The sequence below is a fragment of the Nicotiana tomentosiformis genome, chromosome 9 (assembly GCF_000390325.3).
Source record: "Nicotiana tomentosiformis chromosome 9, ASM39032v3, whole genome shotgun sequence".
NCBI classification, from domain to species: Eukaryota; Viridiplantae; Streptophyta; class Magnoliopsida; order Solanales; family Solanaceae; genus Nicotiana; species Nicotiana tomentosiformis.
Window position 1 is genome coordinate 103,443,573 of NC_090820.1, and position 24,367 is coordinate 103,467,939.

At 36.6% G+C, this 24,367-nt stretch overlaps 1 protein-coding gene across 1 annotated transcript; it reads left to right on the forward strand.

Annotated features, from left to right (window-relative positions):
- Window positions 1-22,703: 22,703 nt before the first annotated feature.
- Window positions 22,704-24,367, forward strand: LOC104088135 (uncharacterized). The gene has a single exon (XM_033653959.2). The coding sequence runs from the start codon at window positions 22,763-22,765 to the stop codon at window positions 24,158-24,160; it is 1,398 nt and encodes a 465-aa protein (XP_033509850.1). The 5' UTR covers window positions 22,704-22,762; the 3' UTR covers window positions 24,161-24,367.

Here is a 24,367-nt window from a genome sequence, read left to right on the forward strand (position 1 = left end):
TTTGGATTTTAATCCGGAAAATTAGTAAATTCATATGAAATTAATTCCTACGATTCGTGTTGAGAATATTGAATTGTTTGTGACTAGATTTGAAGCTTTCATACACGAATTTGCAAGGCAAAGGTTTATTGGAATTTTGATGTAATGACCCAAGCGGTCAATTTGACTTTTAGAACCCCGTTCACCTAAATAAAACTCCCCGTATGTGCTTTTATTAATTTATGACTTGCGGGATGGTTGGTTCAGAATTTGGAAGTGATCGGGTTGAAATCGGAATAATTGGTTCCTTAGTTTGGCTTTAAAAGGCCAAGTTTGACTTCGGTCAATATTTTGAGAAAACGACCCCGAAATCGGGATTTGACGGCTCTAATAGGTTCGTATGATGATTTCGTACTTGGGCATATGTTCGAATCGGGTTTTGGATAACCCGGGAGCGTTTTAGCGCTTAATAGTGAAAATCAACTATTTGAAGGTTTAAAGTTCTTTAAATTTGGTTTGGAGTAGGTTTTGGAGTAATCTAGGTCCGTTTGAAATTCTGAGTTTGGGAATAGTTCCGTATGGTGATTTAAGACTTGCACGCAAAATATGGTATCATTCCGAGTAGTATAAGTATGTCTCAGCGCGTTCGGAGTAAGTTTGAAGAATTTGAAATTTCTAAGTTGAATCGATTTGGTTTGAGGTATGATTCTTAGTTTTGATGTTGTTTTACGAGTTCTGAGAGTTCGAGCGAGTCCGTTTTATGATTTTAAACTTGTTGGTATGTTCGGGCGGGGCCCCGAGTGTTAATCGGACGAGGCTCAGACTAAATTGGAAATTTAGAGCCAAAGCTGAAGCTCCCCAGTTCTGTCAGAACCGTAGATGCGGAAAAAGGGTCGCACATGCGAAGGCGCAGGTGTGAAGGAGAGAAGCACATGTGCGGAGGAGGCGCACGTGCGACGTACAAGTCGCAGAAGCGGACTCGGAGATGCGAGCCGCTGACCGCAGAAGCGAAGGGTCGGCTTAGGGGGAAAACCACATATGCGATACCCTTTCTGCAGATGCGGAGCCACAGAAGCGGCTAGCTAGCCGCAGGTGAGAAAAAATTGCTTGGACAGAACCTTAAAAACGGACAAGGCTCAGTTCATCTTAATCCGTTTATCTTCCATGTTTGGGCGATTTTAGAGCTTTTTGAGAGGGGATTTCAACTAGCAACTTGAAGGTAAATTAATTCTACACACTTTGAGTTAAATACATAGATTATGGGTAGATTAAAACCTATAAATCTAGATGAAAAACCTAGATTTTTATAAAAATAATATTTTAACCATAAAAATAGTTATGGAATTTGATAAAAATTATATATTTGAGTTCTTGAGATTATGGGTAATGTTTTCCTCCGAATATTTCCGGAATCCAGGCACGTGTGCTCGAGGTGAATTTTAGGAATTTTACCATTTTAGATAGGGTAATTTATTTAATAGTCTAATTTTGAATTATTGAACATGTATTAATTATTTTATATAACTTTTGGATAGTTTTGAATTTTTCGGCATCGAATTGAGGTTTTAACGCGACATTTTTGATCGGAAAGTGGACTTTGAGACAAGGCAAGTCTCTTGTCTATTCTTGTGAGGGGGAATTTACCCCATAGATGATTTAAATTAATAATTGTTGCAAACTGTGGGGGCTATGTACGAACGAGGTGACGAGAGTCCGTACGTAACTACTATTTATGCTAAAGTCCGGGTAGTTTAGGACTCAAATCATGAATTACGTGTGTAAATTATATTCTTTATTTAATTAAATTATTTGAAATATATTGTGAATTGTTAGGGAAATATAGTAAAAGTGGAAATCTAATACACTTAATTTTTTGTTTAAATTAATTAATTGTTAAAAGAAATTATTCATCCTCTCGAATTAATCTTATAATAATTATACTCTCATTCCGGAGGTACATAAGAAAATGTCCTCCTTTCTTGTGGAGCGGGCCGAATGCCTCGGCAGTATAGATGCATCTATGGATCGCGCCGCACGTCCCTCGGCAGTGTACACGACACTCTGGATCGGTTCGTATGGCCTCGGCAGAAATCGTGCCTAATAATAATAATAATTACACGATACCTTGATATTTTAATTGCAGCTTGTAAATTTAATTAACAGATTGGGAATTGTTGCATTTGAAGGAATTTAATTATTTCTGTTGGTTTAATAAAATTAGTGTTAACTCTGTGAATCATGTTGATTTAAATGTTTCTATTTTTATTTTATTTATTATTATTGACCCTTAGTGAGTGTCAAAGTCGACCATCTCGTCTCTACCTCTTCGAGATTAGGCTTGATACTTACTAGGTACACGTTGTTTACGTACTCATACTATAGTTGGACCTATCGGCATGCACTAGCGTTATCTCGAGGCTTAGTGGTGAGCTGCTTTTTGAGTCGTTCTGTAGCAACCAGTGCCTCTTCCTGAAAATTTTATTCTGTCTACTTTATTTCAGACAGTATTTGGAACTTTTGTATAATCTACTAGATGCTTAAACACTTGTGACACCAGGTCTTGGCACACACATTGGTTGAATTGTGATTTGATTATTGTTCTTGGTTATTTTAATTTACTAGATCTTTCCATATTGTTTTAATTCTTGCAATTAAGAAGAGTTTAATCAATCTGTTAATTTTAAAGAATTGAATATATATTTAAATTACTAGTTGGCTTGCCTAGCTGTTGTGTTGGGCGCCATCACGACCTATAGGTGAAATTGGGTCGTGACAACATAGTATCAGAGCACTAGGTTCACGTAGGTCTTACAAGTTATGAGAATGCCTAATAGAGTCTTGTGGATTTGTACGGAGATGACTGTACTTATCTTCGAGAGTCTATAGGGTGTTAGGAAACTACCTTTCTTCATCTTCCGTTGTGCAATTGATGTAGTACTAAATATCTTCCTATTATTCTCTCACAGATGGTGAGAACGCACTCTAATGAGGTTCCAGACCAGGGAAGAGCTACTCCCCCAGTTGCTAGAGGCCGAGGCAGAGGCTGAGAGAGGGCTCCAGCCCGTGGTAAGGGACGAGGACATCCCAGGACTGTTTTAGTTATGCTACCAGTGGGTCAAGCAGAGAATCCCATTGTTGAGGAACAAGGTGAGGTGCTTGTGGCAGAGCCAGCTCCGGTGGATTTCACATCTGCACCAGGATTCCAGGATGTCATGGGTCGTATGCTGCGGTTCATGGACACTATGACTCAGGCCGGTTTATTTCCGGCAGACCCAGCCACATCTCAGGCGGGTGGGGGAGCACAGACCCCTATCGCACAGGCTCATGGGCAGGCAGTTATTATATATCAGACCCAGGGTGCACTACCCGTAGGTGGAGCCCAGCCAGTGGCAGCAGCTACACCTGAACCCAGACCAGTTGCAGTCGCCGATCCGCATAAACTATTGGACAGATGGACTAGGCTACATCCTCCTATCTTTGGGGGTGAGCGACATGAGGATCCCCAGGATTTCATTGATCGGTGCAGGGATAAACTGTACAACATGAGGATATTGGAGTCTCATGGGGTTGACTTGGCTACTTTTCAGCTAGAGGGCAGGGCCCGTAGAATGCGAAAGTCTTACCTTCTTGGCAGACCAGCAAATTCTCCTCCCATGACTTGGGTCAGGTTCACCCGTATTTTCCTGGACTGGTATATTCTACCCTCCCATAGGGTCAGATGTCAATGACCGATTATGAGGCGAGGTTCTCTGAGTTATCTTGCCATGCACTTATGATACTCCCTACTGAGGCGGAGAGAGTGCAGAGGTTTGTTGCGGGTGTACATACTGGCATTCAGGCCACTATGGCTCAAGAGGTTGAGATGAGTACTTCTTATGAGCTAGTCTTGGAGATAGCCCGGAGGATTAATGGTGTGCATCAGCGTAGCTGAGGGCAGATTATGAGAGATAAGCGGATTAGGTATTCTGGAGAGTTCAGAGGTGCTCCGCTTGGGGGCAGAGGTCAGTTCGTGAGAGGGCAGTCCAGCAGGCCCCCATATCCAGCACCACCGCCTCCTCGGGGTCCTCCAGTGCGACCTTATTTCAGTGCCATGCCAGAGAGTTCTTATCGCCCACCGGCTATTCAGGGTTCTTCCAGTGGGTGTTCAGGTCACCGGGGCCAGATTCTTAGTCAGCAACCCATCGCACCTAAGAGTTGTTACGAGTGTGAGGATCCCAGTCACATGCAGAGATTTTGCCCCATGCTTCAGGGTAGACCAGTGCACCAGGGTCAGCAGCCTATGATTACTGCACCAGTTGCTCCACCTGTCGTCCAACCACCAAGAGGTGATGGGTAGGGTCCGTCCTAGAGGTTGGGGTCAGCTAGGTGTAGGCCATCCAGTTGGCGCTCCAGCTCAGTTCTATGCTTTTCCGGCCAGACCAGATGCAGAGGCCTTAGATGCCGTGATTACAAGTATTATTTATGTTTGCGGAAAGATGCCTCTGTATTATTTGATCCAGGATCTACATATTCCTATGTATCATCTCTATTTGCTCATTTCCTGGGTGTTTCTCGTGAGTCCTTGGGTACTTTTGTTTATGTGTCCACTCCTGTGGGTGATTCTATTATTGTGAATCGGATCTACCGGTCCTGTATTATTACATTCTGTGGTTATGAAACTAGAGCATATCTTCTATTGCTTAAGATGACCGACTTTGAAATCATCCTAGGCATGGATTGGTTATGTCCATATCATGACATCCTAGATTGCCATGCCAAGACTGTTACCTTGGCTATTCCAGAATTTCCCAGGCTGGAGTGAAAGAGTTCATCTGTTAGTGCATCTAATCGGGTTATTTCTTTTATGAAGGCTCAACATATGGTTGAGAAGGGTTGTTTAGGTTATTTGGCCTATGTTCGGGATACTACTGCAGGGACTCTGACTATTGATTCAGTACCTGTAGTTCGAGAGTTCTCCAATGTATTTTCTTCCGATCTTCTAGGCATGTAACCTGATCGTGATATTGATTTCTGTATTGACTTGGCTCCAGATACCCAGCCTATATCTATCCCACCATATCGCATTGCTCCAAAAGAATTGAAATAATTGAAAGAACAAATTGAGGAGTTACTAGCCAAAGGGTTCGTCGGACTGAGTGTATCGCCTTGGGGTGCACCGGTATTATTTGTGAAGAAGAAGGATGATACTATGCGGATGTGTATCGATTATCGACAATTCACTATTAAGAACAAGTACCCGTTGCCGCGTATTGATGATCTATTTGACCAGTTGCAGGGTGCTAGGGTGTTCTCTAAGATCGACTTGAGGTCAGGGTACCATCAGTTGAAGATTCGGGATTCGAATATTCCAAAGACTGCTTTCCGGACTAGATATGATCATTATGAGTTTCTGGTAATGTCCTTCGGTTTAACTAATGCCCCGATAGCGTTTATGGATTTGAAGAACATGGTATTCAGGCCATATATTGATTCGTTTATCATTGTCTTCATTGATGATATCTTGATCTACTCGTGCAATAAGGAGGAGCATGAGCAGCATATGAGAGTGGTGCTTCAGACGCTGCGGGAACAAAAGCTATATGCTAAGTTCTCTAAATATGAGTTTTGGCTAGAGTCTGTAGCATTTTTGGGAATATTGTATCGGGCGAGGTCATTAAAGTTGATCCCAAAAAGATTGAGGCAGTTTAGAATTGGCATCGTCCCACTTCGGCGACTGAGATCAGGAGTTTCCTAGGTTTCGCAGGTTATTATCATCGGTTCGTGGACGGTTTTACATCTATTGCAGCACCTTTGACCAAATTAACCCAGAAGGGTGCTCCGTTTCGATGGTCCGATGATTGTGAGGTGAGCTTTCAGAAGCTAAAGACATCATTGACTACAACACCAGTGTTAGTGTTGCCTTCCGGTTCGGGGATGTATACAGTGTATTGTGATGCTTCACGCATTGGCATGAGTTGTGTATTGATGCAGGAAGGGTGAGTTATTGCATATGCTTCACGTCAACTAAAGCCCCACGAGAAGAATTATCCAGTGCATGATTTGGAATTAGCTGCGATTGTTCACGCTCTTAAGATTTGGAGGCATTATCTTTATGGGGTGTCTTTTGAGGTTTACACTGATCATCGCAGTTTGCAGCATTTGTTCAAGCAGAGGGATCTAAATTTGAGGCAGCGCAGATGGCTTGAGTTACTAAAAGATTATGATGTTACTATCTTGTATCATCCGGGCAAAGCAAATGTAGTTGCAGATGCCTTGAGTAGAAAGGCGGGGAGTATGGGTAGTTTGGCTTTCATTTCAGCAGAGGAGAGGCCATTATCTTTGGATATTCAATCCTTGGCTAACCGACTTGTGAGGTTGGACATTTCAGAGCCCAGTCAATTTCTTGCATGTGTCGTAGCTCAGTCTTCACTATTTGAGCAGATCAAGGCTCGCCAGTATGATGATCCACACTTAATGGTTAACCGAGAAACGGTAGAACAGGGTGATGCCAAGAAAGTTGCTATTGGCGCGGATGGTGTTCTGCGACTACATGATCGTCTATGTGTTCCTAATGTGGATGGACTGAGGAAAACGATCATAGAGGAAGCACACAGTTCTCGGTATTCTATTCATCCAGGTGCTATGAAGATGTATCGTGAGCTGAGGCAGCATTATTGGTAGCGACGAATGAAAAAGGACATAGTTGAGTATGTAACTTGGTGTCTAAATTTCCAGCAAGTTAAATATGAGCACCAAAGACCAGTTGGCCTACTTCAGCAGATAACTATACCTGAGTGGAAATGGTAACGCATCACTATGGACTTTGTAGTTGGGTTGCCGCGGACCTTGCGGAAGTTTGATGCAGTTTGGGTCATTGTTGACAGATTAACCAAGTGGGTACACTTTATTCCTGTTGTGACTATGTATACTTCATAGAGGTTGGCCCAGATTTATATTCAGGAGATAGTTATATTGCACGGTGTGCCAATTTCTATCATATCAGATAGAGGCCCTCAGTTTACTTCACATTTCTGGAGAGCAGTACAGAGTGAATTTGGTACCCGTATAGAGCTCAGCACAACATTTCATCCGTATACCAACGGGCAATCAGAGCGGACAATTCAGATTTTGGAGGATATGCTCAGGGCATCTGTGATTAACTTTGGAGGCCAGTGGGATCGTTTCTTGATTTTGGTCGAGTTTGCTTATAATAACAGTTACCAATCCAGCATCGAGGTGGCTCCATTTGAGGATTTATATGGTCGGCGATGTCGTTCGCCCATTGGATGGTTTGAGCCTGGTGAGCCTAAGTTATATGACATTGATTTGGTAAAAGATGCCTTGGAAAAGTTAAAGTTGATTCACGAGCGACTTCGTACAGAACAGTCCAAACAGAAGAGTTACGCATATCAGAAAGCATGTTATTTATCATTTATGGTGGGTGAAAATGTTCTCTTGAAAGTTTCGCCGATGAAGGGAATCATGAGATTTGGAAAAAAGGGGAAATTGAGCCCAAGGTTTATAGGCCCATTTGAGGTGTTGAGACGAGTTGGGGAGGTTGCTTATGAGCTTGCCTTGCCTCCCAGTCTATCAGGAGTTCATCCGGTTTTCCATGTATCTATACTCCGGAAGTATCATGCCGACCTATCATATGTGTTAGACTTCAGCACAGTTCAACCAGATAATAGCTTGGGTTATGAAGAGGAGCGAGTTGCCATTGTTGATAAACAGGTTCGCCAGTTGAAGTCCAAGAAGATTTCTGCAGTAAAGGTCCAGTGGAGGGGCCAACCAGTCAAGGAAGTGACTTGGGAGGCTGAGGAAAACATGCGGAGCAGATATCCACACTTATTCAGCACTCCAGGTACAATTTTAAACCCGTTCGAGGATGAACATTTGTTTAAGAGGTGGAGAATGTAATGACCCAACCGGTCATTTTGACTTTTAGAACTCCGTTTCCCTAAATAAAACTCCACGTATGTGCTTTTATTAATTTATGACTTGCGGGGATGGTTGGTTCAGAATTTGGAAGTGATCGGGTTGAAATCGGAACAATTGGTTCCTTAGTTTGGCTTTAAAAGGCCAAGTTTGACTTCGATCAACATTTTGAGAAAACAACCCTGGAATTGGGATTTGATGGTTCCAATAGGTTCGTATGATGATTTCGGACTTGGGCGTATGTTCGAATCGGATTTTGGATAAACCGAGAGCGTTTTAACGCTTAATAGTGAAAATCAACTATTTGAAGGTTTAGAGTTCTTTAAATTTGGTTTGGAGTAGGTTTTGGAGTAATCGAGGTCCGTTTGAAATTTTGAGTTTGGGAATACTTCCGTATGGTGATTTAAGAATTGCACACAAAATTTTGTGTCATGTCAAGTAGTATAAGTATGTTTCGGCGCGTTCAGAGAAAGTTTGAAAAATTTGAAATTTTTAAGTTGAATCGATTTGGTTTGAGGTATAATTCTTAGTTTTGATGTTGTTTTACGAGTTTCGAGAGTTCAAGGGAGTCCGTTTTATGATTTCAAACTTGTTGGTATGTTCGGGCAGGGCCCCGGGGGTCTCGAGCATTAATCGGACGAGGCTCAGACTAAGTTGGAAATTGAGAGCCAAAGCCGAAGCTCCCTAGTTCTATCAGAACCGCAGACGCGGAAAAAGGGTCGCACCTGCAAAGCGGCACAGGTGCGAAAGAGAGAAGCGTAGGTGCGGAGAAGACGCAGGTGCGACGTACAAGTCGCAGAAGCGGACTCGCAGATGCGAGCCGCTGACTGCAGAAGCGAAGGGCCGGCTTAGGGGGAAAAACCGCATCTGCGATACCTTTTCCGTAGATGCGGAGCCGCAGAAGCGGCTAGCTAACCGCAGGTGCGAAAAACCTGCTTGGACGGAACCTTAAAAATGGACGAGGCTCAGTTCATCTTAATCCGTTTTTCTTCCATGTTTGGGCGATTTTAGAGCTTTTTGAGAGGGGATTTCAACTAGCAACTTGAAGGTAAGTTAATTCTACACACTTTGAGTTAAATACATAGATTATGGGTAGATTAAAACCTGTAAATCTTAGAAATCAAGGGTTAAGATGAAAAACCTAGATTTTTATAAAAATGAGATTTTAACCACGAAAATGGTTATGGAATTTGATAGAAATTTTATATTTGAGTTCTTGAGATTATGGGTAACGTTTTCCTTTGAAAATTTCTGGAATTCGGGCACGTGGGCCCGGGGTGAATTTTATAAATTTTACCATTTTCGATAGGGTAATTTATTTAATTATGTAATTTCGAATTATTAAACATGTATTAATTATTTTATATAACTTTTGGATAAGTTCAAATTTTTTGGCATCGAATTGAGGTTTTTACGCGACAGTTTTGATCAGAAAGTGGACTTTGAGACAAGGTAAGTCTCTTGTGTAATCTTGTGAGGGGGAATTTACCTCATAGATGATTTAAATTAATAACTGTTGCTAAATGTAGGGGCTACGTACGCACGAGGTGACGAGAGTCCGAACTTAGATACTATTTATACTAAAGTTCGGGTAGTTTAGGACTCAAATCATGAATTACGTGTGTAAATTGTATTCTTTATTTAATTAAATTATTTAAAATATATTGTGAATTGTTAAGGAAATATAGTAAAAGATGGAAATCTAATACACTTAATTTTTTGTTTAAAATAATTAATTGTTAAAAGAAATTGTTCATCCTCTCGAATTAATCTTATAATAATTATACTCTCATTCCGGAGGTACATAAGAAAATGTCCTCCTTTCTTGTGGTGCGGGCCGAATGTCTCGGCAGTATAGATGCATCTATGGATCATGTCGCACGTCCATCGGCAGTGTACACAACACTCTGGATCGGGTCATACGACCTGGGTAGAAATCGTGCCTAATAATAATAATAATAATAATTACACGATACCTTGATATTTTAATTGCAGCTTGTGAATTTAATTAATAGATTGGAAATTGTTGCATTTGAAGTAATTTAATTATTTCTGTTGGTTTAATAAAATTATTGTTAACTCTGTGAATCATGTTGATTTAAATATTTTTATTTTTATTTTATTTATTATTATTGACCCTTAGTGAGTGTCAAAGTCGACCATCTCATCTCTACCTCTTCGAGATTAGGCTTGATACTTACTGGGTATATGTTGTTTATGTACTCATGCTACACTTGCTGCACTTTTTGTACAGGACCTGAGACAGGTGCTATAGTTGGACCTATCGGCATGCACCAGCGTTATCCCGAGGCTTAGTAGTGAGCTGCTTTCTGAGCTGTTTTGTAGCAACCAGTGCCTCTTCCTGAAAATTTTATTCTGTCTAATTTATTTCAGACAGTATTTGGAACTTTTGTATAATCTGCTAGATGCTCAAACACTTGTGACACCAGGTCTTGGTACACACATTGGTAGAATTGGGATTTGATTATTGTTCTTGGTTATTTTAATTTACCAGATCTTTTCATATTGTTTTAATTCTTGCAATTAAGAAGATTTTAATTACTCGGTTAATTTAAAAAAATTGAATATATGTTTAAATTATTAGTTGGCTTGCCTAGCTGTAGTGTTGGACGCCATCACGACCTATAGGTGAAATTGGGTCGTGACACTTGAAATTGGTTGCGAAGTGAGATAAATATCGTGGTTAACCTTTACTTGAGGGAATAGAACCCTTGAATTATTTGTTATGTGAAATTCATGTGAACGACGTATGGGCGAGGTGACGAGTGTCTATACGTTGTCAAATTAATTGTTTGCCTAATTATTTGAAAATTATAAATTATTTTAAATCATGAATTAATTATTATATTAATTATTTCTCTCATATTCCTTGCTCAATATTATTCCTTGAATCCATGCTATAATTGCTACATGCTTATTTGATTTATGTGACTTAATTGCTACTTGACATTTAGCATACTAATTATTAAATTGCCTATTTTCTCCTTAATTTCTATAATTAATTACTACTTGCCATCACTTATTTTTAAATAAATCATAATTATTATATGCTTGTTGTCTTATAATTTTATATTAATTGATGCATTTATTGGAGTAATTTATTTATATAAATTGGTATATTATATTATTTGAGGAGCGGGTTGCATGCCGCAACAGAAATGAAAGCGAATATATTAGAGGAGAGGGTTGCATGCCGCAACAGAATTTATTGAAATGAATATATTGGAGGAGCGGGTTGCACGCCGCAACATAATTGATTGAAAATATATATTGAGGATCGGGTTGCACGTCGCAACGGGATTAAATGAAATGAATACATTGTGGGATCGGGTTGCACACCACAACGAAAATCGATTTATATAATAATTGGTTATGACTGCCAAGTTGGCTTCAACTGTTGAATTGAGTTACCTATTTTATTTCTAATATTGTTGTTATTATTATTATTGCGTACAGGTTAATGTAAGTGACCTGCCTTACCCTCGTCACTATTTCGTCGAGGTTAGGCTTGGCACTTACTGGGTACATGGGGTCGGTTGTACTCATACTACACTCTACACTTCTTGTGTAGATACCGGAGTTGGTCCCTGCAGCATACAGTAGATTTTCTCGGATTCAACTATTTGCAGGAGACTTGAGGTATACTTGCATGTCGTTCGCAGTTCTGAAGTCCTCTTCCACTTTATCGTAGCTGTGTATTTCTTTCAGACAACTTCATTTTCATCCAGACCTTTATTTGTATTATTCTAGTAGCTTGTGCACTTGTGATACCAGTTCTGGGATGGTATTTAGACATCGCTATTATTATGGATTATTCACTATATTTCAGAATTTACTTCCGCATTTGTTTTTTTGTTATTAATTAATTTAAAATTATTTAAAAACGGCTAATATTATTCTAACATTGGCTTGCCTAGCAAGTGAAATGTTAGGCGTCATCACGGCCCCGAAGGCGTGAATTTCGGGTCGTGACAAATGAATACAATTAGTTTTTTTTTTATAGTATTGAACATTCAGTTAATAATAGAGATAACACACCTTAATAGTCTGATACAAGGCATTTGGGTTTTAGCAATGTCTATATCTGAAAAACAATACTACAAGATTCTCAATGTTTAACAACAATTCCCAAAATCCCTTCTGCTAATAGAAGGGTCAAGGCGTACATGCACAAACTAGAGATATCTTTCTGAGATAATTTTATTTCTTCGACAGCTTTATCTGCCTTCTCCTTAAATGACAGTTTTTCTTTCTCAAGCCTTTCAAATTCTTTCTTTGAAAATCTCGCATTATTCCGCAATACAATCAGCTTATGAAAATAATGGTGCATACTGTAACGGCTCGACCGGTCGTTTTACTTTTTAGCACCCAGTTCTCTTAAATAAGACTCTCCGTATGTGCTTTTACTGTTTTATGACTTCTGGGGATGGTTAGATCGGGTTTTGGAAGGGTTCGGATTGAAATCGGAAAATATAGTTCCTTAATATTGGCTTAAAAAGGGGTAAGTTTGACTTGGGTCAATATTTTTACTAAATGACCTCGGAACCGGGAGTTGATGGTCCCAATATGTTCGTATGATGATTTTGGACTTGGGCGTATGTTCGGATCAGGGTTTCGATGACCCGAGAGCGTTTAGGCACTTAATATTAGAAGTTGGTACATTAAAGGTTTTTCAAGTTCTTTAAATTTGGTTTGGAGAAAGTTTTGGTGTTATCGAGGTCTATTTGGATTTTCGAGCCCGAGAATAGTTTCGTATGGTGATTTAAGAGTTGCACGAAAAATTTAGTGTCATTTTGAGTAGTCTAAGTATGATTCGGCGCGTTCATAGCAAGTTGAAAACTTGAATTTTATAATTTAAATCAATTTGGTTTTAGGGTATGAATCCTAGTTTCGATGTTGTTTTACGCATTTTGAGAGTTCGAGAAGGTCCGTATTATGTTTATGGACTTGTTGGTGCACTTGGATAGGGTCCCGGGTGGCCTGGGTGAGTTTCGGACCGCCCGGAGCTAAGTTCCAAAAATCTGGTCGTGTGCTGGTTCTGGTTTCTTTCTTCGCAAACGGGAGAGTTGTGTCGTGTTCGCGGAGGAGGAAAAGGTGAGGGTCTGAGATTGCTCTACGCATTTGCAACCCCTTTCCCGCGTTCGCGAAGGTCTGGGACCTATGGCCTCCGCGTTCGCGTAGGGAGATGGGCCTGGGGGTGAGCTTATTCTTCTCCCCGTTCGCAAAGCTCAAGCTCGTCAGCCTTCGTGTTCGTGTGTGGTCCCTCACATTCTCGATGGCCATTTTCCTGGGACCTAGGCAGATAGCCTTCGCGATCGCGATAGCCTTTTCGCGATCGCGAAGAAGGCAGACCTGAGCAGTGAGGTTCATTTAAGACGGGACCTAGGCCATTTTGCGCTCATTTATTTCACTTCTTGGGCGATTTTGGAGCTTCTTAGAGAGGGGTTTCTGCCTAACTATTGAAGGTAAGTAATTTCTACCCAATGTAAGTTAAATACATAGATTATGGGTAGATTGTAACATGTAAAATTGTGAAAATTATGGGTTTAGTTGAAAAACTTAGGTTTTGATAAAAATAGAATTTAACCACGAAAATGCTTATGCAATTGGGTGAAAATTATATATTTGAGTTTGTGAGGTTATGTATAACAATTATCTTCGAATATTTTCGGAATCCGACCACGTGAGCCGAGGGTGAATTTTAAGATTCTTCCAATTTGGGTTGGGTAAGTATTCTAATAGATAAATTATTAACTTTTGAGCATATATTGATTATTTTATATAATATTTGACTAGTTTCTGATTGTTCGGCACCAAGTTGGGTCCTTAGAGTGAATCCAGAAAGTGAGCTTTGAGACGAGGTAAGTCTCTTGCCTAACCTTGTAAGAGGGAAGTTACCCCATAGGTTACTTAAATTGTTATTTGATTCTAATTGTAAGGGCTACATACGCACGAGGTGACGAGAGTCTGTGCGTAACTACTAATTATGCTTAAGTCCGGGTAGTTTAGGACCCAAATCATGAAATACTTGTAATGTTTGCACCTTACTTGTTAATTAAAGTGCCTAAATTATAATGAAACTTGGTAAAGGATTTGTAGACGCCGAATTTCACTTACTTGAGTTTTGGCGGGTTACTTGGTCGTTAACAAAAATTGTGTTTCTTTGTGTATTAGCCTTATAATAGCTTTTAAAAATCGGATATTCATAAAGTAATCTCTCTTCTTGTAGAGCAGGCCGAACGCCTCGACAGTTTAATAGATGCATCTATGGTTCGTGCCGCTCGACCCTCGGCAGTGTACACATTATTCTAGATCGGGTCGTACGATCTCGGCATAAATCGTCCGTTTTAATTCTTGAAGCCCGAAACATGATATTATTTTTGATGAATTGAGAGGTTATAATTTATTTATTTGTTCAGAACTTTTTCCTTTCGAATTAGTCTCCAAGCCAATCAAACCTATCAAATTATTGGCCAACAATTCAATTGGAGCTTTAGAAATTATTCATAATTTGAAAAAGACTTAATTTAAGTCATTTTCGGAAAAGTTAACCAAAAGTCAACGTGGGGCCCACTTTTTGGGACTCGACGAAAAATCACAGAATCCGGATACCCGTTTTGATATGAGTTCAACCATACTAAAATTATCGAATTCCGACATCGGATTTTCTTTCAAATCCTAAATTTTCATTTTTGGAAAGTGTACAAAAATTCTAATTTCTTCCATCTAAATCCGAAATAAACGATAAATATAAACATAGATTTATGAAATATAATCACTTTCGGATATAGAACACTTACCGAAGACGATGTCGTGAAAACCCCCTTTGAAATCACCCAAATCCGAGACTTAAAACTAAAAAATGAGTAAAAATGGAAAACTCCCAATTTTATGTATTCTGTCCAGCATTTTCGCATCTGTGGACTAAATTTCCGCATCTGCGAGCACGCTTTTGCGAGACAAATCTCGCATTTGTGGAACAGGACAGCCAAGCAGAGGACTGCATCTGCGGACCTTCACGTCGCAGAACCGATTGCGCAGAAGTGCGAAGGAAGCCGCAAAAGCGAGAAAGATCGCATCTGCGATCATGGCACGACAGAAGCGGTCATCGCACCTACGTCCCAAGCTTCGCAGAAGCGAAGCTCCTCCCCTGGTCTCAAAGTCGTAGAAGCGATCACGCACTGTAACGACCCGACCGGTCGTTTTGAGTATCATAACCCCGTTTCCCCATTTACTGCTCAATTTGGGCTTTACAGTTGTTGTGTTACTTTTCGGGGTAATTGTTTTGGGTCTGGTGAGGTTTTGGAATGAATTAGAACATTTAGTTCCAAGGTTTAAAGCTTAAGTCAAAATGGCGATCAGATGTCGACTTATTTGTAAACGACCCCGGAATGGAGTTTTGATGATTCCAATAGCTCTGTATGGTAATTTTGGACTTAGGAGCATTTTCGGAAAATTATTTAGAGGTCCGTAGTGGAATTAGGCTTGAAATGGCGAAAGTTAAATTTTTGAAAAGTTTGACCGTGGGGTTGACTTTTTGATATCTTGGTCGGAATTTGATTCTGGAAATTTTAACTACATTCTTTTCAGTAATACAGGATACCAACCCGTGATTACATTCTTTTTCCATAATATAGGGTACCAACCCCTGATTACATTTCCTTACCAGTATTAGGGTACACTAATCCCTAGTCGTTTTTCCAATATAGGGTCTCCACTCCCTAGTTTCTTTCATTTTAGACATATGGTCTCCATTTCCTAATCTCTATTTTTTTCGGGGTACACCATTCCCTACCTTTTATTGCTTTCAATAAAGAACTAGTTTAGAATTTTATTACACTAACTCACGAAATGTTCCTAGTGCAAACTGGGGCAGAAAAATTTCGTTCGTTTGTTTGTTTTGGTGTCTGAGTAGGTTTTACCTCAAGGCACATGGTTCGAGATGGCCAAAAGAATAAGTCTCAATTCAAAATAAAAGAAAATAAAAAATAGGTGAATCCAAAATGCAAAAGTAGTTGAAAAGATGTGGAATGCTCAAGACATGACTGAAGCCACGAGCATTGGAGTCCCGTTTTGATTAGAATAAGCTATAGAATAATGAACTAGCACCTACAACTAGCGAGTATCAAGGTTTAGATTAGAGACTGCATGAAGAACTAGTCAATACTCAAGATCAAGTTTCAGAAGACTCATAGATAGGAATCTTGTAACTCATAGCTGATAGGTTTGTTTAGTTTTTTTTTAATAGCAGGATCGCGGATCGGAGCCTCGACGGAACCTCACTCGACTCCTCCACTCATCATTCCACCATTCTCCTTGAACTACACGTGACCTGATTCCCCTATAACCCGGAATATGTAGGTAGTCCAAAATCAGGACTTGGTTACACCCTATCTTTTATTTCTTTTCCTTCTGAATAACGATTTGATCAAAAAGTAGTCACATGGCTCACCTAGTCTTTGTATGAAAACTCTTCATGTTTCCAAGCAAAGAGGGGCAGCTGTGAGCACCTAATTTTTGACTATATTTGAATTTTTACCACCTTCTACTATGTAAATATTTTTAGAAATTTAATATATATATTTTTAGCTTTGTTATATTTTTTTTAATATAGGGTAAAAATTAAAAATAATTTAAAAGGTCAAATTATTATTTTTAGTATTATTTTTATATTTTATCTTTATTTTAAAATAAAATAAATAAATAAAAACCGAAAAAAATATTATTTTTTTTAATTTTCGGTTGGGAATAAAATAATAGGAAAATTAAAAGTATGGAATAAAAAATTAAAAGTAAAAGTAGGTGGAAATTATTTTTTTAAAAAAGTAAAAGAAAGTGGAAAATTAAAATAATAAAAGTAAAAAAATGTGGAAATTTTAAAAAATGAAAAGTAAAAGAAAGATGAAATTAAAAAATAAAAGTAAATGTAGCTGAAATTTTATTTTTAAAAAAGTAAAAGAAAGTGGAAATTTAAAAAAAAATTAAAATAAGTGAAAATTAAAAAAAGAAAAGTAAAATAAGTGGAAAATAAAAGAAAAGTAAAGTAAAAAAAGTGGAAAATTAAAAAATAAAAATAAAGGAAAGTGGGGAATTATTTTGTTTAAAAAAAGAAGAAAAATGGGAAGTGAAAATTCGTTTTAATTAAAAAAAAATAAATCTGAAAAAATTCCGAATTTGTTCCTTATAAATAGAAGAGAAATGTGAGAAGAAAAGGGGAGAAGGAAGGAAAAAATAGAGGAGAGAATTGAGAGGGAAAAAAATTTTCTTCTGCGCTAAGTGAATTTTTACTCGTTTGATTATTTCTTTCGAAAATTCAAGCAATTCATCACCCTGTTTAAGACCAAAAAATGCCTCAAATTCAAGCCTAAAAACACCTTGTGAAATTTCATTGATAGTCACCTCTCTCACGCCTAAAACCAGCAGCCTCACGAGGTACAGTCGAGTTTCGGTCCGGGCTCGAATTTTAGAAGGTTCGTCGCTAAATTTTCTGCTCATCTGCCGATTTGCTCTTGGTTTGGTGTATTTTCTCGGCTCAGAATTGTTTTTGCATTAATCAAGTTCTGAAGAAAATTTTTTGCTTAAAGGTTCATTGCTTATCATCCCTTTGTTAATTATTTCATTATTTTGTGTGATGTTCTTATAGAGGTTTATGTGAAAATTTTTTGTGTCGTTTTATTTATACACGTTATCATGTTGTAGTTTCTTTTTACATATTTCAAGCGATTTGTCAACATATTATTTGAATAGGATTTCATCTTAATGAGATTTGCTATTTAGAATAAAGAATGAAGATCTTGCCATATTAATAGGCCATGAGTTGGAGTTCAAGTAAGTGAACCAGAAATGAGTTACCACATTTAATAGGAAAGAAGGAATTAGACATGGGTTGGATTGAGTATAAATTTGTCAGGCCCAATAATTTTGTCACTAGACTAATAATTAGCTCATTCTTCCAGAATGGATAAATGTCTCCTAATTTCAAAGATAGAGTAGTAAGTTGTAAAATTTTTTAAGTGTGGATGACTTTTCAATACTTTAAATAACTAATATATTTTTCGACTTCCAAATAATTTTCTATCCATAAACTCTTGGTCTTACAATAATTTATAATTAGTTTAGGAAAAAAATACAAGTGCGTGTTCACATAACTTGACCAATCAACTTCGAATAATAATAAATGTGTTATTGATTGTGTACACGTACGCGTGACATGATTCTTGACGCCAAACAAAAATGAGTACACGTACGTGTGACTTATTTCAAGATAATTTTTATAAATCTAATCAAGCAATAAAAGCGGACATAGGTAAAACATGAGAACCAATAAAACACAGAGTATCCAAAAATAATATAAGCCAAATGTAGTCAATAAAGTGACCGTGCTAGAACCACGGAACTCGGAGAATGCCTTACACCTTCTCTCCGGTCAACAGAATTCCTTACCCGAACTTTGTTTTTACAAACCAATAATAATAGAGTCAAACTTTCCTTTGACTAGGGATTCAAATAAATGGTGACTTAAAACACCCAAAAAAATCAATTCCAAGTGGTAACTATGTAAATAAAATTATCCCTACTCAAATTTATTACTTTAATTGAAAAAATTCTTTAACCCACAATAATCCATAACACATATATCTTTTGGGGGATAAAAAGGAGGTGTGACACTTAAAACGACAAGTCGGGTCGTTACAGCTCCGAAGACTTTTTCAAATTAAAACAAAATTTATTGAATAAGTCCTTCATATAATACTCAAATTTTAAAATTTTCAACATTTACCCAAATTTATTGAATCAGCTTGTACTTACTCAAAAGTTCTAAAAAGGAACTGAAATATCAAATTTAAAAGTCAAGACCTTTTTTATTGACAGAAGCCCTAATTTATATTCTTTTTTCCCATCTTTATCTTGTCCGCTAGTTTGCTACTATCTCCCAAAAGCAACATATAGTCAATTTAGTTTTTGGAAATACAAAGAGAATTACATTTTCCTTCATAACAACAAGTTCAAAGTTCAAATTGCAGGTTAGTCATCCTTTTAGTTACTCCATGTAGAAACCTTTATTCTTTTCAACTCAATTTACTTGTACTTGTAAGTAGCGTATAACATATTGTTTTAACTAGTTTTTTTGTTGGGATGCACCACATCTATATATATATATATATATATATATATATATATATATATATTTATAGTTTTCTTTAATCTTTATGCAATTTTACCTATTTATAAATATTTACTGTAATTATATTATTTTATGAAATATTAAAAATTAAATACTCATGGGGCTTATACCCCGTGCCTCGAGATTTATGCCTCGCTGAGACATATGTAAAATGTCTCGCTGAGGCATATGTAAAATGTCTCGCCTTACGCGCACACCTTTTGAAACACTATTGCGGAATAGATAGAACGAAAAAGGTCCAAATATGCCCTTGTACTATATAAAATTGAGCACATTTGCCCTTCATTAATACTTTAGCTCAAGAATGCCCTTACCGTCTCATAGTTGGTCCATATATGCCCTTAGAGTCACACAGTTGGCCCATATATGCCCTTTTCGAAACGGAATCCATCCAAGCTAATTAGCTCTTTCATTAATTGTATTAAAGTATATTACAAACACTATTTCCTTTTTATTAGTATATTATTTTCTTTACCTTTCTATTTTCTTTCTTCTTTTTTCTTTTCTTCTCTTTTTTTTCCCTTTTTCAAGTTCTAGTGTTATAAATTTGAGTTATTAGTCTTTTTTCATCTTTTTTTAGATGAACATTTTTTATTTTATTTATTAACTATGTAAATTAGGGGTGTACATGGATCGGGTTGGTTCGGTTTTTATCGAAACTAAACCAAACCAATTATATCGATTTGGATTGGTTCGGTTTTGTTAAATTTTTCGGATTTTTTGTTACATAAATATTATTTCAATCTTACTTCGTTAAATTTTTTATAACTAAATATATGTTCAGTAAAAATTAAAAAATTGACAAACATATGATCTATTAAAATATTCTTATTGGAGAATTTTCTTAGTAATTAGAATTTATGAGTTTTGTCAAGTGAAATTGGTGACGAAAATGGAGAAAACATCAACAATGGAGGATATCGGATAAGGGAGAAAGAAAAAGAAAAAAAAAAGAGAAGAAAAGGAAAAAAAAAAGAAAGAAAAGAGAAATGTAAAGAAAAAAATGTATTAATAAAAAGGAAATAGTGTTTGTAATACACTTTAATACAATTAACGAAAGAGCAAATTAGTTTGGGTGGATTCTGTTTCGAAAATGGCATATATGGGCCAACTGTGTGACTCTAAGGGCATATATGGACCTACTATGTGACAGTAAGGGCATTCTTGAGTTAAAGTATTAACGAAGGGCAAATGTGCTCAATTTCGTATAGTGTAAGGGCATATTTAGACCTTTTCCGTAGATAAAATATTAAATCTCGAATTGTTGAAAAGTGACAGGGATACAAAAGGAAATAATTAAAATTTTAAATTGGTTAACCAAACAATGGATATCGTTGGAAAGAGGAGACAAAATCAGATTTCTAAAAATAAAACCCAAAAAAACTAAAACCCAATAGAATTGGATTGAAATCAAATCCACAAAATATAGTCTTTGATTAGCTTTCAGAATTAATCTAAAATGCCTTGTATATTGTATTACAATGAGTTAGTTTGGGATACCAAACCCAAAATACTTTAAGAAAATTAAAACAGTTCAATCTTTTGTTGGATTAAAACGGCTCAAAGATAATCTTAACATAGAATGATATTGTATACTTTGAGCTAAGCCCGCATGATTTTTCTCAAAATGCCTCACACCATTTAGAGTATCCAACTCCTTATAAGTAACTTACTTTTTTTTTCGAATTTTCATGTGGGACTTCGTTCACGCACGCCCAATATCTTTTGCTTTTCACTTGAAACTAAAATGAAAACTAACATTCTTTCTTCAATTTTTGTGAATAATTATTTTAATTTCAGTTTGTACTTTCAGAGTTTTTGACCAAATAAAGTTGATCTAAATTTCTTGTTGAATCTTTACTTATCGACGATGCCCTAGAGGAAAGTTCGGTATATTCAGTTTTAGGATTCAGTTTCTTATTCCATTCATAATTTTACTTTCCCATGTTTAAGTCCATATTCTACTACGACTCTTCATCATAATTGTCTATTTTCAGTTGTCCTTTTCTTATAAATACTTATCAAAATTTATACAAATAGTTAAGTTATAAAAGTCTATTAAAATTTCGAGGATATTTTAGTAATTCAATATTTAACGTAGAATATTGGTACTTTTGCAATATATAATATACAGCCAGATCTCTCTAAAATATCATCGTTGTATAACGGTTATTCACTATAAAAACCAAGTTTTCTCGAACCCAATTTTTTATTTATATTATAGTATATGTCCTCTATAACAACACTTCACAACATCCAAAAAATATCGGAACAAGTGCGGCTGTTATAGCTCTTGTTCCACTTCACAAAATATTGTTTCCTTTATTATACTACTATCAGCGAATCTTTTTTCTTTTATTTTTCTATTTTCTTCTATTTATGGAAATTATATAGAAATATGTAAAGCAAGTGATTATTTTCACTAAGTTATATAAATTAATAGCTTACAAATTTCTTACACAATCAGTACAAATTAATAAGTTATAATATACGGCAAATGGCCAAATATACCCAAGTCAAGAGTAGTTTCACCTACAACCAAAAGATGAAGAGCCTACGACTGCATTGTAGTTTCCAAAGCTTGCCAATAATTCAGAAACGTTTCATCGTCTTCTGATTTTTGCTGCTTAGTAAGAGATATGCTACCATTCTCAATAGAGGGTTAGTTTTTCACGATGATTGAGGGTTAATTTTAATAGAATTTTGACAAATTTGTTAATTTTTACGGTTGAAAATAAATAAATAAAAATTTGCCTTTTTCTACACAGTAAGGACCATATTTTTAGGATACATATATCAAGGACCACAATAAACCAACCCCAATACATTAAGGACTATTTTGATCATTTTCTCAAACTTTCTATGTCAAAGATCAAAATCAATATTATCAGTCACCAATTTAGGAAGAAGTTGAACGAAATAACTTAGAAACTTGAAGCGGGAAAAATAGCCAGAAACCAAATGAGCATGCAAATTGAGATTGAGTAGAAAGATGAAGAGGATCAATCAAACATACAAGAAGTGGAAAAGGTTGGGTCTTAAGTATGCATTTTATAGTAGATAATATAAGAGATGGGCACGTAATGTTTGATTTTGATTGCTTCTCAAATGTCAAATGTTTAATAAAAACTAACGAAAGAGTATACTATCTATAAACAAGAAATGAAGAAAGCGTTTATATCTCCTAACGATGTAATGTAACACTTACATGTGTAATTTAATATGTTAACAAAAAATATTTACTTTAGTATTTCGGTTGCTAATTTTACTTATTACAAAAAGTCATTTTTAATTATCTTTTAATTAATTTGAAAAAGAATTTTTATACGTGCAAAAATATTAAACTCGAAAATTAGTACTTTTCGTACTATATTACGTGCTTTAGTGCACAAGTACTACTATTTTCATCCATTTTACATGTCCCCATTTGCACCTAATCAGCAGAAAATTTTGGAAGGAAGCGATAGTAACTCCTACTCTTCCCTCTCACATCAGAAAGAAAAAAGAAAAAAAAGTAGAGTTCAAAATAATTTAAAAAATAGAATTCAAACACTCAAATATTGCACACTTAAAAGCGAGAAATGGTCTCTATATAAAGCAACAACCATAGCAAGTTCACTGCACTAAGATCCTATACAAATTTATTTCTTTTTTCTTTCTCTCATGGCGGCCTTTACCAAGCATTTCTCCTTCATCTTTCTCCTTCTTACCCTCATTTCTTCGTTGCAAATCCATGCAAGAGAAAGCCAATTCTTTAATAAAATCCCCAGCAACATCAATGCTGAAAAAAAGACACAAGTAGTTATTCCCAACAAAGAATCAGAACCAAACTTCTTGCCTGAAAATGAAAATAATGGCTATGGCCTATATGGTCATGAGTCTGGCCAACTTCCTCCTTCAACCACCACTACTAATGATGTAGAAAAACCCTACAAAGAAATCAACCCCACCACCACCTTAACTAAAAATATTCACAATAGCAAATATCTTTTCAAGAATTATGACAACGTGGCCTATGTCACTGTCCCAAAGAACGACGACAATAACAACAATAACGATGAAAAGTACAAGAATACTGGTAGTACAAACAACAACAACAACAACGAGGAGTATCACAAAGAGGATAACACTTACTATAACAATAACAACAACAACAACAACAAGGAGTACTACAATAGTGGCAGTACTCACAACAACGAGGAGTATCACAATGGGGTTAACACTTATTATAACAATAATAACAAGGAGTACTACAATGGTGGCAGTACTCTCAATAATAATAACAACAATAACAACAACAACAACAACGAGGGGTACTTCAATGGTGGCAGTATTCACAACAACAACAAAGAGGAGTACTTCAATGGTGTCAGTACTAACAACAACAACAACAAGGAGGGGTACTTCAATGGTGGCAGTAATAAAAATAACTACAACAACTACTACTATAACGACAACGAGAAATATCACACTGGGGGTAGCACTTACTACAAGAATAACAACAACAACAACAACAAGGAGTACTATAATGGTGGCAGTACTAACAACAACAACGAGGATGAGTACTTCAATAGTGGCAGTAATAAAAATAACTACAACAACTACTACCACAACGACAACGAGGAGTATCACAATTGGGATAACACTTACAACAATAACAACAACAACAAAGAGGGGTACTTCAATGGTGGCAGTACTAAAAACAACAACAACAACTACTACAACGAAAATGAGGAGTATCATAATGGGGGTAGCACTTACCACCACCACAACAACAACAATAACAACGACGACGACAAAAAGGAGTACTACAATGGCGGTAATACTAACAACAACAATAACAAGGAGTACTACAATGTTGGCAGTACTAACAACAACAACAACAATAATGAGGGGTACTTTAATGGTGGCAGTACAAACAATAACAATAATAATGAGGAGTATCACAATGGGGGTAGCACTTACTACAACAACAATAACAAGGAGTACTACAATGGTGGCCGTACTAACAACAACAATAATAACAACAACAAGGAGTACTACAATGGTGGTAGTACTTAAATCACTAAATACAAACTTAATAAAAGTCATGTTATAAATATTATTTAAATAATGTGTCTGAACTATTAAAGAAAATTAAAGAAATTTTTTTGAGTTATTCAAAAAGATGAATTATTATCGATCCTATTTATCTAAATCCTAAAAAGTGAGTGTTATTACTTGATGTAGTGGTTGAATGCAAAGTAATTAAATATATTTTGGAATGAA

What these genes read in the sequence shown, in the direction of transcription:
- LOC104088135 (XM_033653959.2), top strand. Translation starts at nt 22,763, where the DNA reads ATGGCGGCCTTTACCAAGCATTTCTCCTTCATCTTTCTCCTTCTTACC.